Source organism: Vanessa cardui, chromosome 21 (genome assembly GCF_905220365.1).
Source record: "Vanessa cardui chromosome 21, ilVanCard2.1, whole genome shotgun sequence".
Lineage (NCBI taxonomy): Eukaryota > Metazoa > Arthropoda > Insecta > Lepidoptera > Nymphalidae > Vanessa > Vanessa cardui.
The window spans coordinates 4,050,910-4,066,255 of NC_061143.1; the positions used below are offsets into that span (position 1 = coordinate 4,050,910).

At 32.3% G+C, this 15,346-nt stretch overlaps 1 protein-coding gene across 1 annotated transcript in view; it reads left to right on the plus strand.

Annotated features, from left to right (window-relative positions):
• The window catches only part of LOC124538865 (dystrophin, isoforms A/C/F/G/H), a 626,595-nt gene that overhangs the window by 517,511 nt on the left and 93,738 nt on the right, over positions 1-15,346 (plus strand). The window contains exon 44 of the mRNA XM_047116101.1: positions 13,252-13,424. Within this exon, the coding sequence (XP_046972057.1) occupies positions 13,252-13,424 (173 nt within the window). The remainder of the gene's footprint in view (positions 1-13,251; positions 13,425-15,346) is intronic.

The window sequence follows — 15,346 nt, forward strand, 5'->3', positions numbered from 1 at the left end:
ACGCGTTCTAACCACTGGGCCATCTCAGTTCAATGGATGTAGGTTTAAGGATTATTATTAATGACGTTAATTTTGAAACTAATATAAATATTCGATGTTTATAGGGAAATATTTCAAATAAGATAAGATACAGTTAACCGTCATATGGGACCTCTGGAATAGCTAAATTTAATCGTATTATATCTTGATGGTAAGGCTTTGTGCATGATCGTCCCAGAGCTAGTTTGATTATACATTCACAAGAGATATGACATTTTGGTTCCAGCCAAGATTAATGGAACTTTGTCTTTGTAAGAAGTGGTTAATATTTGTCATAAAGGTGACCACTTACCAGATGACCGATATGCACTCTTATGGCTCATGTAGCATCGCTGCATAGTATAAAAAAGTAGATTCCTCTGTCCCTATATCCCTATGTATGCTTAAACCTGTAAAACTACGCAACGGATTTTGATGCGGTTTTTTTTAATAATTCGAGAGGAAGGTTTTCGTATATAATACATAGACAATATAGTAACGAAACACTGATAATTTTAGAAGTTTCTTATGTGATGTCGCAAATAAACAAATTCTGTGGTACATTCAGTATCAATTTTGCACGAACGAAGTTGTGGCGGGTCGCTAGTACGATAATAAATTTATACTTTCGTTATTACATAAAAGTCATACATAACAACAACAACAGCAATTACCATAAATATTTTATAAAAATAATGGACGCCATTAATAATGAAAAACTTTTAAAATAATTTAATATTAAGTCACTGTTCGTATAACGACGATCTACGTCTTCATTAATCTGTGAGCGCAGGTGTACGTAAAGCCGGCAGGTATCGTTAAATTGATACCGGCCCGGTCCCTGCATAAGCGCTACCGGCTACAGTTTACAGTTTACCAGAACAAACTTTCAGTTTCGCAAACAGTATAATTAGTCTATTGTTTTTATATGGTTACTCTGTGAATAACGAAATAAATTTAAGAAAATAACGTTCTATATTTGAAAATATAAATATGTTCCAATTTTAAAATAAAAGAAAATGCATATAGGATTTTCATTTAAAGGTTTTTTTATACGTATCAGCTAAGAAGGTCTAGTAATTTCTCGTGCATCTTAACCAAGCAAGTCTACTAAATTTTCTTGCGTCTAATTTCAGTTTATAATTCATCTCGTGCACGTAGGAAAACATCGGGACAGACCTTTTTTTTTGTTTTTATGGAATAGGTAGACAATGACGCTGTAAGAAATATTAACTATTCCTTACATCGTCAATGTGCCACCAACCTTGAGAACTAAGATATTATGTCCCTTGTGCCTGTAGAAACACTGGCTCACTCACCCTTCAAACCGGAACACAACAATACTGAATACTGTTATTTGGCGGTAGAATAACTGGTGAGTGGGTGGTACCTACCCAGAAGGGTTTGCACAGAGCCCTACCACCAAGATGCATGTTTATAGATGTAACGATTTTCTGCCACATGTGTTTCAACCTCACTATAAACACTTCTGCTTTCTAAAGGTAATCCAGAAGAGGTACATTTACAAGCTGCTATCTTACTTTTTTATGTAAAGTTCTAAAGTATATATATATTTAACTAATATTATAATGATAATGAACATAAAGAAATAATTAAAAGTATAATTATTTTATAATAAAAAAAAATTGTAAAAGTCAAATTAAGCAGTTAATATAATAATTTATTTCTTTATTTTATAACTTTTTTAATCACAAAATTTAAATTTGACTTAAAAATTATAAAATGTATTGTGAAAATTGTATATCATATATTATTAATATTGTGGACTTGTACACACACATTAAACATAGAACGTAATGTATATGAGTTTTAAATATTAAATGTCTTCATTATTATTTAATTAATTACATTAATTCCGGTCTTCAGCCCTCACTGGGGTGAAAGGGGTTAATTTTTCGCCTAGAGAATCAGAATTGCGATTCAACGGGGAAATGATGCATTTTAGGTAGTCATGAATTATAAATAACATGCTTATATATTAATTAAATAGATCTTACGTAAATATATTAGCTATTATATAAGAATTGGCATACATTACGTTATATATAGATCATGGCCAAGATTTTTACACTATTCTATTATGATCATTACGTAGTATAAAACAAAGTCGCTTACCGTTCTCTATCCCTATGTATGCTTAGATCTTTAAATTACGCAAAGGATTTCGATGGGATTTTTTTCAATAGATAGAGTGACTCGAGAGGAAGGTTTTTGTATATACATGTAAAACATAGTATAGGTATACTGATCATTTTAGAAATTTCGTAAATAAACAAATTCTATTATATATTTAGTATTAGTGTTGCACCCGTGTTGCAGCCGTCCAGGTACGACTTATTATATTAGACCCTTAGGTATATATGCAGCATTTACAATAACATGAATAAGTACGATTTAAAAATTGCCGTAACCATTTTTAATATAAACTTTTGTTATGGAATAGGTTGGCGGACGAGCATATAGGCCACTTGATGATAAGTGGTCACCATCACTCATAGACAATGACGCTGTGAGAAATATTAACTATTCCTTACATCGTCAATGCGCCACCAACCTTGGGAACTAAGATGCTATCCTTGTGCCTGTAGTTATACTGGCTCACTCACCCTTCAAACTGGAACACAACAATACTGCGTACTGATATATATGATGAGTGGGTGGTACCTACCCAGGCGGGCTTGCACAAGGCCCTAACGCCAAGTAAAGCTATGTTTCAATTATATTCAACTTATGAATATGTCGCCCAACGGTTGTAGTGGTTTTGATGATGAAGAAAATAATATCCAAGAACAACAAATACACAATGTAAAAGTTAAATATTTATAATATTAAACGCAAACATGAGAAATGCAAAACAATAAAAGCCGAAGGAACGTCTGTTGCAGTGCTATTTGAGTTTGAAACAGTTATTAGTTTCCCCCGAGACGCCATATTTGTTCAGAGATTTGCGCGGAATAGACATATACACATACATGCCTTTTTCACGCAGAGAGTGCGCCACAAAGTGTTACTTTTAGTTTTTAAATATATGGGCTTCGAAATGAAAAATTTGGGCCGAAGTGAAAATTTAATATCTACGCGGAATTTTGACTGCATTTTTAATAACGTCTATAAAAGTACGCTTACCATGTCGAACTTCACCCGTCGTAAGGCAACCTGCCTAAAATAATTCCTGATTTTCGTAAATTGTTTTTAAGTAGGTTATTATAAGTATATCAGATAATCATTTGCAATCCAAAAAATTCAAGTTGGGATGACTAAACTTGCTAATCGCAGTAACTGTATTGATTTGCAAAAATATTTCGGTGTTAGATAGCCCATTTATGCTAGAAGGCTATGGGCTATAAAATATCACACTACTATTGAAATGAAATGAAAATTGCTTCAAAATTGGTGCATATTATTCCTTTTCTAAAATCGTTTATGAAAAGGTCTGTAAATTAGGCGGACGACATTGGGGCGAGCTAGTAATCTATGTTAAATTATAATACATGTATTAGACGTGAATAACTTTTTAATACTATGACATATTTTTTTGTTCATTTGAATAAAAAATCACTGGTCACATTTATCGAAGTATATACTTAAAAAATATAGGCATATACTTTAAAAAAAAAAAAACAATTTGTTTTATTATAGTTTTATACTAGCTGTCCGTCCCGACTTGGTCCGGTTAAAATAAGCATTTTACGAACTTCCCCCTCCAACTCCACCTCCCCGCTCTAATCTAAACATGATCGTATTCCCGCAATTTGACCCATGTCACTTAAATACGGACTAATGACCCGGAGACCGAAGCCGGCATGTCGAGACAAGATTATGCAAATTACGAAAACTAGATATGACAGTCATAAGCTAATATTGGGAAACGGTATTTGTCAACCATGAGCCGAATCGTTAATGAGCTGGATTAAACCAGTTTCAGCCGGACGTCGACCGGACAAAATGGCGGACGCGACGAAATCACGAACGCAACTGTCACATTTGTCATTTTTCGGACGATTTAAATGTTACCCACATTTACGGATGGTACGTGCTCGGCTTAAAAAGATAAAGATCAAAATGATAAAATATTCAATTCATATTCATAGAAATAGCTCGAAACAATTTCAGCTTGTTTATAATAGCTTTCATGCTGTCGAATAAGTAAGTGGATTAACAAAATATTTTTTTAGCCACTTGCTGATCTAATTTCCATAACAGAATATAATATAAAAAAAAATGCAAATTGAATATAAAATAAAAATATCGTAAATGAAATAAATCAAATTGAAAAACAACTTAAAAAAACATTCTTAACCGACCAGCAAAAAAAACCGGGAGTGAATAAATCAAGTCGCAAACGACTGAAAACCGGATCAAGGCGGTAATCCCTACCCTGGTAACCGGTTGTAACAGGATTTAACTGGATATAACCGGCCCGGGCACCTGCGATAACGACCTGGACGTAGGGTGGCCAGACTGACGTAACTCGATTTCGTGACAGAACGTCAAAATAGCTGAGAAAGCAATCAGAACTAACCAGACAGCTGCGTCAGATGTAATTTACTACAAGTCTATAAATCGTGCATTTATAGAAAATGTTACTAGAATTACAAATTTTACATCTTCTGAGGACATTTCTTAACTTAGAAAATAATAAAGAAAAAACTATATAAATTCTCTCTCTCTCTCAGACTCACATACCAATATTGTAAATGCTATTTGTCTGTAATACTTTCAGTTCTAAATCGCTGAAACAAATTTGATGAAATTTGCTATGAAGCCAGCTCGAAGCCCAAGCTATTTATTATACCTAACATACAAGATAAATAAAGATAACTCTTTTTAAATTACGGAATGGTAATTCATAATAATAAATGACTGTTACTCAGTGGTAGATTTATTTCGTCAGGTTTACTACTTGTGCGTACGATGTTCTAGCCTCATAGAATAGCTAGAATCACATTTCAATTTAATTTTAAAATAACTGGACAGTTACCGTTGGGTTAGCGCCGGGGGGTACGTTAGCGAAAACCAGGACTATTATTGTTACTACTTGCATATTCTATGCAAGTGGGAAGAGAAATGAGAATATTATTAGTATTTCCATATTTTTTTTTTATAAAATTCGAAAATGATCTTCTACTGATATTTGGATAGTATTTTTGAGAAAAAAAAAACGTTTTAAAACTGCGTAATAATTAAATGCGATTAATATTACAAATTGTATTGTGTTATACAAAATTTTAAATAACTAATAATTTTTTTATCATTTTGTTAAAGATAAATTTCAAAACAAAATATATTATTTTTTGGCAGAATATAATTTACCATTGCCTTATATAAATATCGACTGTAATAAAAATACATATGATATTTTTGGTAACCCTACTCGAACCACAGATGCGCTAGTTTGCTAACTTGTTCATTCAGTTCCTTCGATAGCAACTATCTTTAGTTCGGTAAGAATTTATGTTCTTCGCGATTTCGTTCCTTTCAATCTGTTGGAGTTAGCAGAGAGTTTCAATTGATGTCTTTTACTTTAACATTTGACTTATTTTATCTGTACTAATATTATAAATGCGAAAGTAACTTTGTCTGTCTACCTGTTTGTTGCTCTTTAACTAAACCGCTGAGATCTTAAAGAGATTTGATATGTAACAGCTGGACTTCCAAGAATAGATATAAAGAAGGCATTTTTATTCCTAACACTATAACAACCCTCAAACACAAGGGAAATTATCCGTAAAAAATAGTATTATATGTAATTATTTATTTAATAGTGCACATTTGTATTTAATAAATTGTTATTAGGGTTTCATTGCATTAAGATTTTAAAACGTTTTGCGTCACATTGAACTTTTTATATATAAGTTTTCAATGTAAATTTACTATGCAAAATGTCACTTTTAAATAACTACATTAGTTCCAAAGTTGTACGAAAACATTTCACTATTACCAACAATACACCTATACATCGTCTGTAAATAAAGGTCAATCATATTTTATTAAAACTCGAAATATAATTTCCAAAAATATTTCCACATTCATACACAAAAACTTCAGCGGATTTTACCTAAAATCGACGAAATAACGTCACGTTCACCAATTTCGGAGCTATTTAATACAATTCAGATCTTAATATTCAATGCCTGCCGTGCTTCAGAATATTCTCCCGACAGTGATCACGTATTTGTGAGGCTGTAGCAGCTCACTGTAATCGTCTTAATGCGATAAATATATTTCGAACAATCTGTAAATATCTGTTGACGTGCTTTGCAACAATTGTGTTTATTCTGTCAAAGACAAATATTACAAATGGTAGTATCTATCTGTTACCTTAAACGGATATAGATAATAGATGGAATTTGTGTGTGGAAATAGTTTGAATGACGTGGAAGGACGAGGGTTTTTTATTATCCCAATGTAAGTAGCTAAAGCACTTGTGTTATGGTAAATCAGAAGTAACGACGGTATCACAAACACCCAGACCCAAGACAACATAGAAAACTAATGATAATCTACATTGACTCGGCCGGGAATCGAACCCGGGACCTCGGAGTGGCGTACCCATGAACGCCAGTGTACCCAGCACTCGAACACAGAGGTCGTCGAAAAAGGGTTACTTTTCTTTAATTCTTCCCTAGCGGGAGATTGGAGTGAACAGGTTTGTGGTGACGGTTTGACTACTATTGGCAAAGTGTTATAAATTTTGCGAAGTGAACCCAAGTTCAACTAGTAAACGATGTGTGATATTAAAATTGACTAAACTTTTTCAAATACTAATTGGTATGTAAAATACTGTTATACATTTATGAATTATATTGATTCATGTTATGCTGACGGTACTTGTCCTTTACGATTTCTCAGGATACACACATCATTCGTCTTCTTTATATCCTGTCAGTCTATAATATCCTGTTTAATCATGTGTCACTCAACCACCTTTGACAGCGTTTTACTTTCTTAAATTTACCCGATTCTCCCTGTCATTGATGATTAACTGCTAATGAGTCCCTTTCCACTGTATTAAAAGTATTCAGATTCCTTCACTGGTAATTCGGAGCTATTTAATGTGTAATGAATGAACCACTGTTGTCATATCTTTCCAAAAATAAATTAGGAAAAGTTGAAAGAGCATTTTTATTTATGTATAGTATGGCTCTTAGGTCCTTTTGATTTTCTTATCGTACGTACAGATTATGTATGTCTGCTGTTGCTTTCTTTGAGCTATAGCGTGCCTTTCATATCTAGCAGTGTTACATAAACTTATTACCAAAAAAACACTTATCACGCTTTTCTTGTTCGTCAGTTGTCCTATTATTTTTTGGTCCTACGAGAACATCTTAAACATTTCGCCTCTACACTTATTTCAACTATTGCTGTGGTTATATTTAAAACATCAAATTCTGGACACCAAGTATTGTTGTTAACGTCATTTCATTTACTAACTCCTAAAGGACGTTAATGAATTCTATGATTGGATCACAACGAAACATAAATTTATGTCAGGCTAAATCACCAATTCTGTACCAACACTACTTCATACGATGTTTATATTTATACTTTTCAGTTCTAAAATGGAGTTTTTTAAAGACTTTCATTGGATCTAAAAATTTTATTCAATATTAGTGTTTAGTATTCAACTCAGCACTCGTCAGAGGACGTGCTCTATCTGGACATTGCTCGAATATTCGTGGCTAAACCGCCTTCTGTGCCTTTCAAATTTGTATTCTACATATTCACATATACCGAAAATATTCCTTTAACGAAAGTTTCCAGCAAGCTCCTGGTGCACCTAAATTTTTCTCAAAAGGCATGTTAATTAATTGGTTAGAAAACGCTCGCTTGGTTTAATTTAATTTGCTATCAAGATATAAGTTTCCATTTTAGTTTCCTGGTGAATTTATCAAAGGTTACTGTAGACTTCTTGCTGTGTCGGTTTTATGAACTTGTGATAGTATAAGATTTACAATATACCTAACATGAATATATTTTGTACCAGGTACCAATCCCGGTTTAGCTCATATTATCGTTACTTCTCTACCTAATCATTTAGGTTAGGTAGTAGGCATAAAAAGCATGGAAACCTATGTCCTTGCTTGCTTGTATTTTGCAAAACTTTGCCTACAAAACCACAAACACCCAGAGTTAATTTCTCATTTATAATATAAGTATTGTTTCAGCTTTAAATATAAATGATACACAAACAGATATACATGTGTTGTGTTTCGTAAGTCGCCTAATGAATACTCCAGTTATCTCTAATTCACATGAAGTTGTCATTTCTTCCCATTCCAAGATCCTATTCGCGAACTCATTAATCTTACTCCATGTCAATCTTAGCGCTTAACAACTTAATCTCATAAATGCTTTTCACTGTAGCTGAGTTATTTCAGATGAAGTAACATTTAATATTATTGAATACTGGTTTTATCTACCGTTCTATATTAAAAATTTCAATTTCGAATATTCGAACCTTTTTAAAAATGTATAAGTTGACTGTTTTGAGATGTTGGGTTAATCTGCCCAAACTGCCCACGTTCTCTCAAAACACCCATAATGTCATAAAAGTAATTTGCAATAAAAATTTTGTTAAAGAAAACACTTGCAAGGTTAAGGTGTATGATTTTTTTTTTTGGAAACAAGTAATAATATGATACATCATTCAGCTAAGTTTCCACTGATAATAATAACACAATCATTAAAATTTAATAAAGACTCCATATGCGACAAAAGAGGACTACATAAGCTTGTTGCTTCAAATATTCAATTACAAAGTATTAGTATATGTTATGTATATAGATACTCTTTTGTGGAATGTATATGAAAACATTAATTTTAATATGACATTTAAAAAAAACCGCTGTGTTTCGTTCGCTGTTACTTCTCAGGTCTGAAGTTTTTGATGAGCTGTTCTAGATTTTAGACTATGAATTATGAAGTGAGACGCGTCTATTGAATAACGATCCTTGATTATCATCCTCGTCCGCCTGCCTTTATCCCAATATTATTTGGGGTCGGCGCAGCATGTCTTCTCCTTCCATACTTCTCTGTCAGACGTCATCTCACAATTAACATTCTTTCTAACCATATCCTCTTTCACACAATCCATCCATCGTTTCCTTGGTCGTCCCCTACCTCTATATCCGTCCACATCCATGCTCAAGAATAACGATTCTTGACTATAAATTTGATAAATTAAACCAAATAGGTAACATGGAATGAGATCAATAAGCGTGTAGTAACATAATTATATGTATGCGTGTAAAAATATATAATATAATATCATAAAAAATAACGTTCAAACCCTTACCTTAACAGATTCATCACAAATTACCAGAACATCGTGTACTCCGTATTAATATTCATGAGAGTTTGGAGAGTAGCCGTCACAAGACGAAATTAATTTCGTTAAAGGAAACCACGTTTACGACGAACGTTATCATTACTGAGATAAATTGTAACATCCCTTTACACACGAGGGCAAATGAGTTATTGTCTAGGCTTTAATATATTGATGATATTATGTTTGGAATAGAACACCTTATTACAAAGGCTTCAGTGAAGACGATAACGAAATATTTTGACTTGACCGAAGACACATACTATAACAAATAAACTTGACCAAATCTGAATGTAAAAAGTAACTTTAAATGTTTCTTTGCGTAAAGAATTTTCCACTGATCTTGATAAAAAGGGTTGTAGCATATTTCATGACAATTCTTTAGCGCGGATTGGTGGATAAATAATATAGCTAAGGCATTCTTTCATGGTCGAGCACGAGATGACCCATAAGAAGGAATCATGAAAAATACTTCCTGCTTGACCTGCGTTAATACCTTGTGAATCTGCTGTAGTATTATTTTTTATAAATGTATCTGGGTAGTTAAGAAAAACCAGATTAAACCGGTGTGTACCAGAATAAATTCAAAATGTGTATCTGTCAATCTTTGATGAGTCAGTATTTTGGAACTGCTAATCCTTTTTTGTGTAATATGAGTTTGTAGCTAGGTGAGGCCATATATAGGCTGTTACCAGATTTGGTGATTCTAGAAAAATCTATTCAATAATATATTTTAAGTATGCTATAAGACGTTATATAAAAACTGATTTACAAGAAGCATTATTTTCTTCTTTTCTTGTTAAGTACTTAAAAACAATTTTAAGTGGTATAGAATTTTTTTTCAAACAAATAACAATATATAAATCGTGAAAGTTGCTTAATCTCTTGAACATTTTGCTTCAAAACTTTTTTGTTTCATAACAAAATCATTGAAATGAAAGTAGCGTTTAAAATTACGCGATTTTTGTAGTCTGGCAATGCCATTTCAACGATCATTGATTTCAATCAACGTAACAGTTTACAACTCGATTTTGCATTTAAAATTATAACTCGGAATCGCGAAAAACGGCCATCACACCCAAAATACGAATTTTAATACAATGGCAGAGTATTAATTAAAACACACAATTGTTTAAACGTGATCGGACTCCCGACGCGCGAAAGCATTGATCGTGAAATGTTTTAAAACCTGACGATGTGTACGAATACGTCGAAATTAAAACCTTCCCATTTCTGTTACAGAGGAGGGAGGCGAACTGCCTCCCTATTTCTCCACGTTTACACTACAGCGATTACATTATGAAAATATTTTTTCTTTGTTTTTGTTTTACTAAGACTGAAAATAATCATCGGTTTTTTATATTTTCATCGATTTCAAATTGAATTAAATTTCGATAATGTTTTCGTCTGTTATCAAATATGTCCGTGAAAAATATGTTCTTTTAAAAAGTTTCATCATAATTCTTGACAAGATTGTGCAGTTTACACTTAAGTTGTTTATTTATTCATCTAACCTTGCCAGACAGCTTACACTTAAATGATTAAATAATATCTAACAAAACATACATTTTTACTCTCAAAATATAGCCTAAAATATTTTTTTATTTGATATGAGAATCAAACAAAGTTCTTGTTTTTTTAAGAGATTGTTAATTCCAAAGTTAGTTCACTCGATCAATGTTTTGTATAAGTATTAAAGAAGAATGGCTCCTTATTTTAGTTTCAAGTAAATAAATCCATAAACTCCAAAACAAGGATCCGAGTATAACTTGAAACAAACAACCAAAATTTGTAGGCTGAAGTATTTTCTGAAAATCTAAGTAAAGTGAAGAGTTGGGAGCTCCAACCCCAGTTGGGATTCACTATGAAAGTGCTCAGGAAACTTTTTAATTAAACCGTATTAATCGCGAAGCCTATGTGGAAATGTAATCTTTGTTTGAAATTATATGACTTGAAATGAAATTTAAATGAAATATGAATACTATTTTATATTTGCTTGTATTTATTGGATTATCAAAAATCTAGAAACAATTACATTAATATCCAGCAAAATTGAGTAGGTATATTAATTCCAGTTTTATGAAATATAAGACAACAAAATAAAGAGGTTGAAAATAATTCACTTACAAAATAATTACGTGCACAATTAACGTAAAAACTTCGTTTCTCACTAAAGATAAGTTTGATTCCCGTATAAATGTGGTTTCCTCACAGTATTTCCCTACACCATTATAAGTCTGGGTGAATATTAACCACCTAGATCACAAAAACCAATTATTCCATTTATGTTCAAACATTTTGTCGACTGAGTTATACTTTATATTAAATTGCCTTTTTAGGATCATCGTCTAATGAGAAAGTTTTAATTACTCACATCATTAATATCCAATCTATAAACGTGTTAAGACTATCACCTTCGAACGAGGTTAGTGAGATGTTATCTCAAAGGATTACAACCTTGGGATCTCTTAGATGCGAATTCCGATCGTAAATTATTAACACTTTGGTAAATTAATAAACTATTATATATAAATACTCATTATAAAATTAAGTATAACAATATCAATATCGCCTTGAGGGGCTCACCAGTGCTAACTACATTGTAAAACCCACTAAGAAATCAGGGATCACTTCAGCATAATATCGTGCTTAAAAACAAAATCGCTCTTTTTCACCATTTAAGAGTGAGTCCTCATCACCAATAAATAGTGCCCCGTTTTCACCCCTGCTTGTTTTGTAGTGATAAAAATCTCTAGGTCCATAAGGTACTCCATTCCGAATAAGTACGATAATCAGTTCCACCGTTACAGCGTATAAACAGACAAACCAACAAACATATTATCGTATAAATTATAGCAGAGATTCAGTATCATACATAATTTAGGAAATAAACCTCCACCTTTTTTTCACAAAGAAATAAAAATCGTCCAAATTAGGATTCTGGAATGAATGGAACAGTTACCAAGCCTTGCGGAAATTGCTGAGTCCATCATCAAATATTATAGCCCATTGTCGATAGCGGTATTCCAGCATCTCATGAATAAGTCCCCCCGTCAGAGTTGAAAGAACAGCAATTTGTCCACAAATCCAAGACACCGAGAAGAATGGCCCACTTATATGAAGAAAACAAAACTGTAACTACTATGGCTTGAATTATGTCGCATTTACAAAGGTTTAGGGGTTTAGAGATATCTCGTCTCGAGATTTATTATTTTTCTTATTTCAGCTGAGAAATCTTGTGAAATTGTGTACGTACTTGATTCTTAATCACATTATATCTAGTCGTTTTGTTTTCTCATCGTGAAACTATCATGTGAATGTCAATATTTTTAAATTTAGAAGACGATTTCCTATAAAAATGTGTAAATGGATTTCCGCTCTTGAGGAGTGTTTTCTTGTTATTGATCATGCAGATATGTAGGACGATCTGATTGTATTCGTGTTTGTGTACGCTTACGGATTCTCTCAGAGGAAACAGGACAAAACAAACCGTTTCCTAGTTATGTTCCGTTGTACGTTTATTATTTAGTCCTATACCTAAGCCAGTATTGGTACGGATACTTGATCATTGCAGATCTCATCGCTTTTGTGATTAATCTTATTTGCATATTGGTATTTTTATTTCCATCTCCTTTATATCACCATTAGAATAAAAGCTTGTGAATAAATTGTCTAACTTGTATTTGAAGTATGTATGTGTAAGTTGGAATTCTACACTAACGACTACAACATTTTTTTCCAAAATGTCCGTCTCTGCGCTAAGAGCTCATGCGCTGAGCTAAATACCAGTACCCTTTTTAATGATGTCAAAACGTAGAAGTCATTGACCCCAAAATGTATGACCAAATATAATCTTGGATGAAAAACTTTTTTTTTTGTTTCAGGACTTACAATCAGAAATCGAGACTCATCGCGATGTATACGCATCGCTCACGGGAACCGGGCGGCGACTGCTCGGCTCCCTTTCATCCCAAGAAGACGCGGTTATGCTACAAAGAAGACTAGATGAGATGAACCAGAGATGGCACCATTTGAAAGCAAAGAGTATGGCCATCAGGTAAGTTTCTTTACACTTATGATATTATTCTGTAACATTGTGACTTTGCTTTAGTTAACATTGGATACTGCTGGATAAAAGCCTATAGTTCTATCTGCAGTAAGAATACATAGAGTAACCCACCGAGATATTAAGCAGTAGAAATGTATAAGCGAGTACTTTGATAAAAAAATATATCTTATAAATAGCATTAAAAAAAATAAACCAATATCATATTTTTTTTATAAGGCAGGCATTTTATCAGGCTATGGATATATAATCGAATCGAATATTCGAATATTGTAACTCCTCTAAATAAAAATAACAAATACTGGCATAAAAAAGAATGCTATCAGAATACATAAAAAATAAATTGTATATCATAAATTATTTTCATAATACGTTATATTAAAGAAATTAGAAATTATCCACTATAAAATTGCATTCCCGTTTTTAATTAACAATTATTAAGAATTACCTCAAAGCCAGTCCCTTGTAAATTGTCCTGATGTATCGTTATGCTGATTCGTTTAACGAGATTGCGACCGAAGTGGTATCGAGCGATGCTTAATATCAATTAGAGCTGCATCGTAATTGGCTTAGCCGCGGTCTGACTGATCACCGCAACCTAACTTAGTTTAGGGATTCGGTTACACTTACCTCGTTATTGAACCGGTTCTTTGTAAATATTTAACCTGTGAACGCAATGGTGATATTAATTAATGGTTATAACTATCGCTAAATAATTTTAAAGTGAAATTAAATTTCTTTAAATATTTATATTAGTAATTAATCGAAATATATCTTTTAAAATGTATATATATTTAAAATATTTTGAAACAAAAGCCATCTACTTCAATTTCAACGAATAAATAAAATATAAATTCGTTTTTAAACCATGTATTGTAACCACAGTTATCTATCGTACATAAAAACGTGTTACCGAACGCATTTTTAAACGTCACTTTTCGCGCTAAAAATGACAGATTGCAATGGCGGGAACAAAGCGACTCGCTTCAACAGTTTTACGTTTGTTTTGAAATAAAAATGGCATCTCATATTGAGTGGCCAGTATTCAGCTTGTAGCGATGTTTTTGCATGCGTTTTAAAATGTAAATTAATGACATTTTTAATGTCGCCCGCATGTACAAGAGTGATAAAACTGGGCTTATGAATTTATTGGATGTATGAATATTTTGCAAGATTTCTGATTTCGAAATAAAAATAACGCTCTTAATCGAGGCTTTTTAATTGTAGTTCGTGCTTATAAATATTAAGTTTAATTTGAATTAATTAAAATACGTAAATTATAAAAAAATATATATGGTTATTTTTAACGTTACTATTACTAAATGTAACATTAACGTTAAAAGTAACCATTAATAACGGCGCCCTATTTAAAATAAACTCTGGATAATTACCACCTACTTATTAGTAATTCTATCTACAAGCATTGATGTTTTCAATTACCTACTGTGATCAAATTTAAAGAACGTTTCCTACCTTTTATCTTTATCTATCTATCTTTATTTTTGTGTTTTACAACTTAACTTTTAAAATTATCTTTTAAATTTCGAATCAACTAATTTTTATCAGTTGAAACGACTTTTTAATTATTAATTGCTTAATTATACGCTGCTTACCACCTTCGGTTATATTATGTCAACCTTGTCTCAGTTTTAAAGTTTCAAGTTTCAAATTCGTGAACAGATGAAATACGGTTTAAAAAAATATATTTTATGAATAAGATAGTGCCGATGTGTACCTATATGCTGTGGTGGGCAATTTCATCAGGCGACCAATTTTCCCGTATACCGCGCTGTAAAAAATAGACGCTTTTGAGTTAACGGTGGCTACCAGTCTTTTTTTTTAATTCTTGTGTAGACGAATGAGTGAGTGGACTAGGCATAGACTTCACACCGTGAAAATAATTTATTTTATTG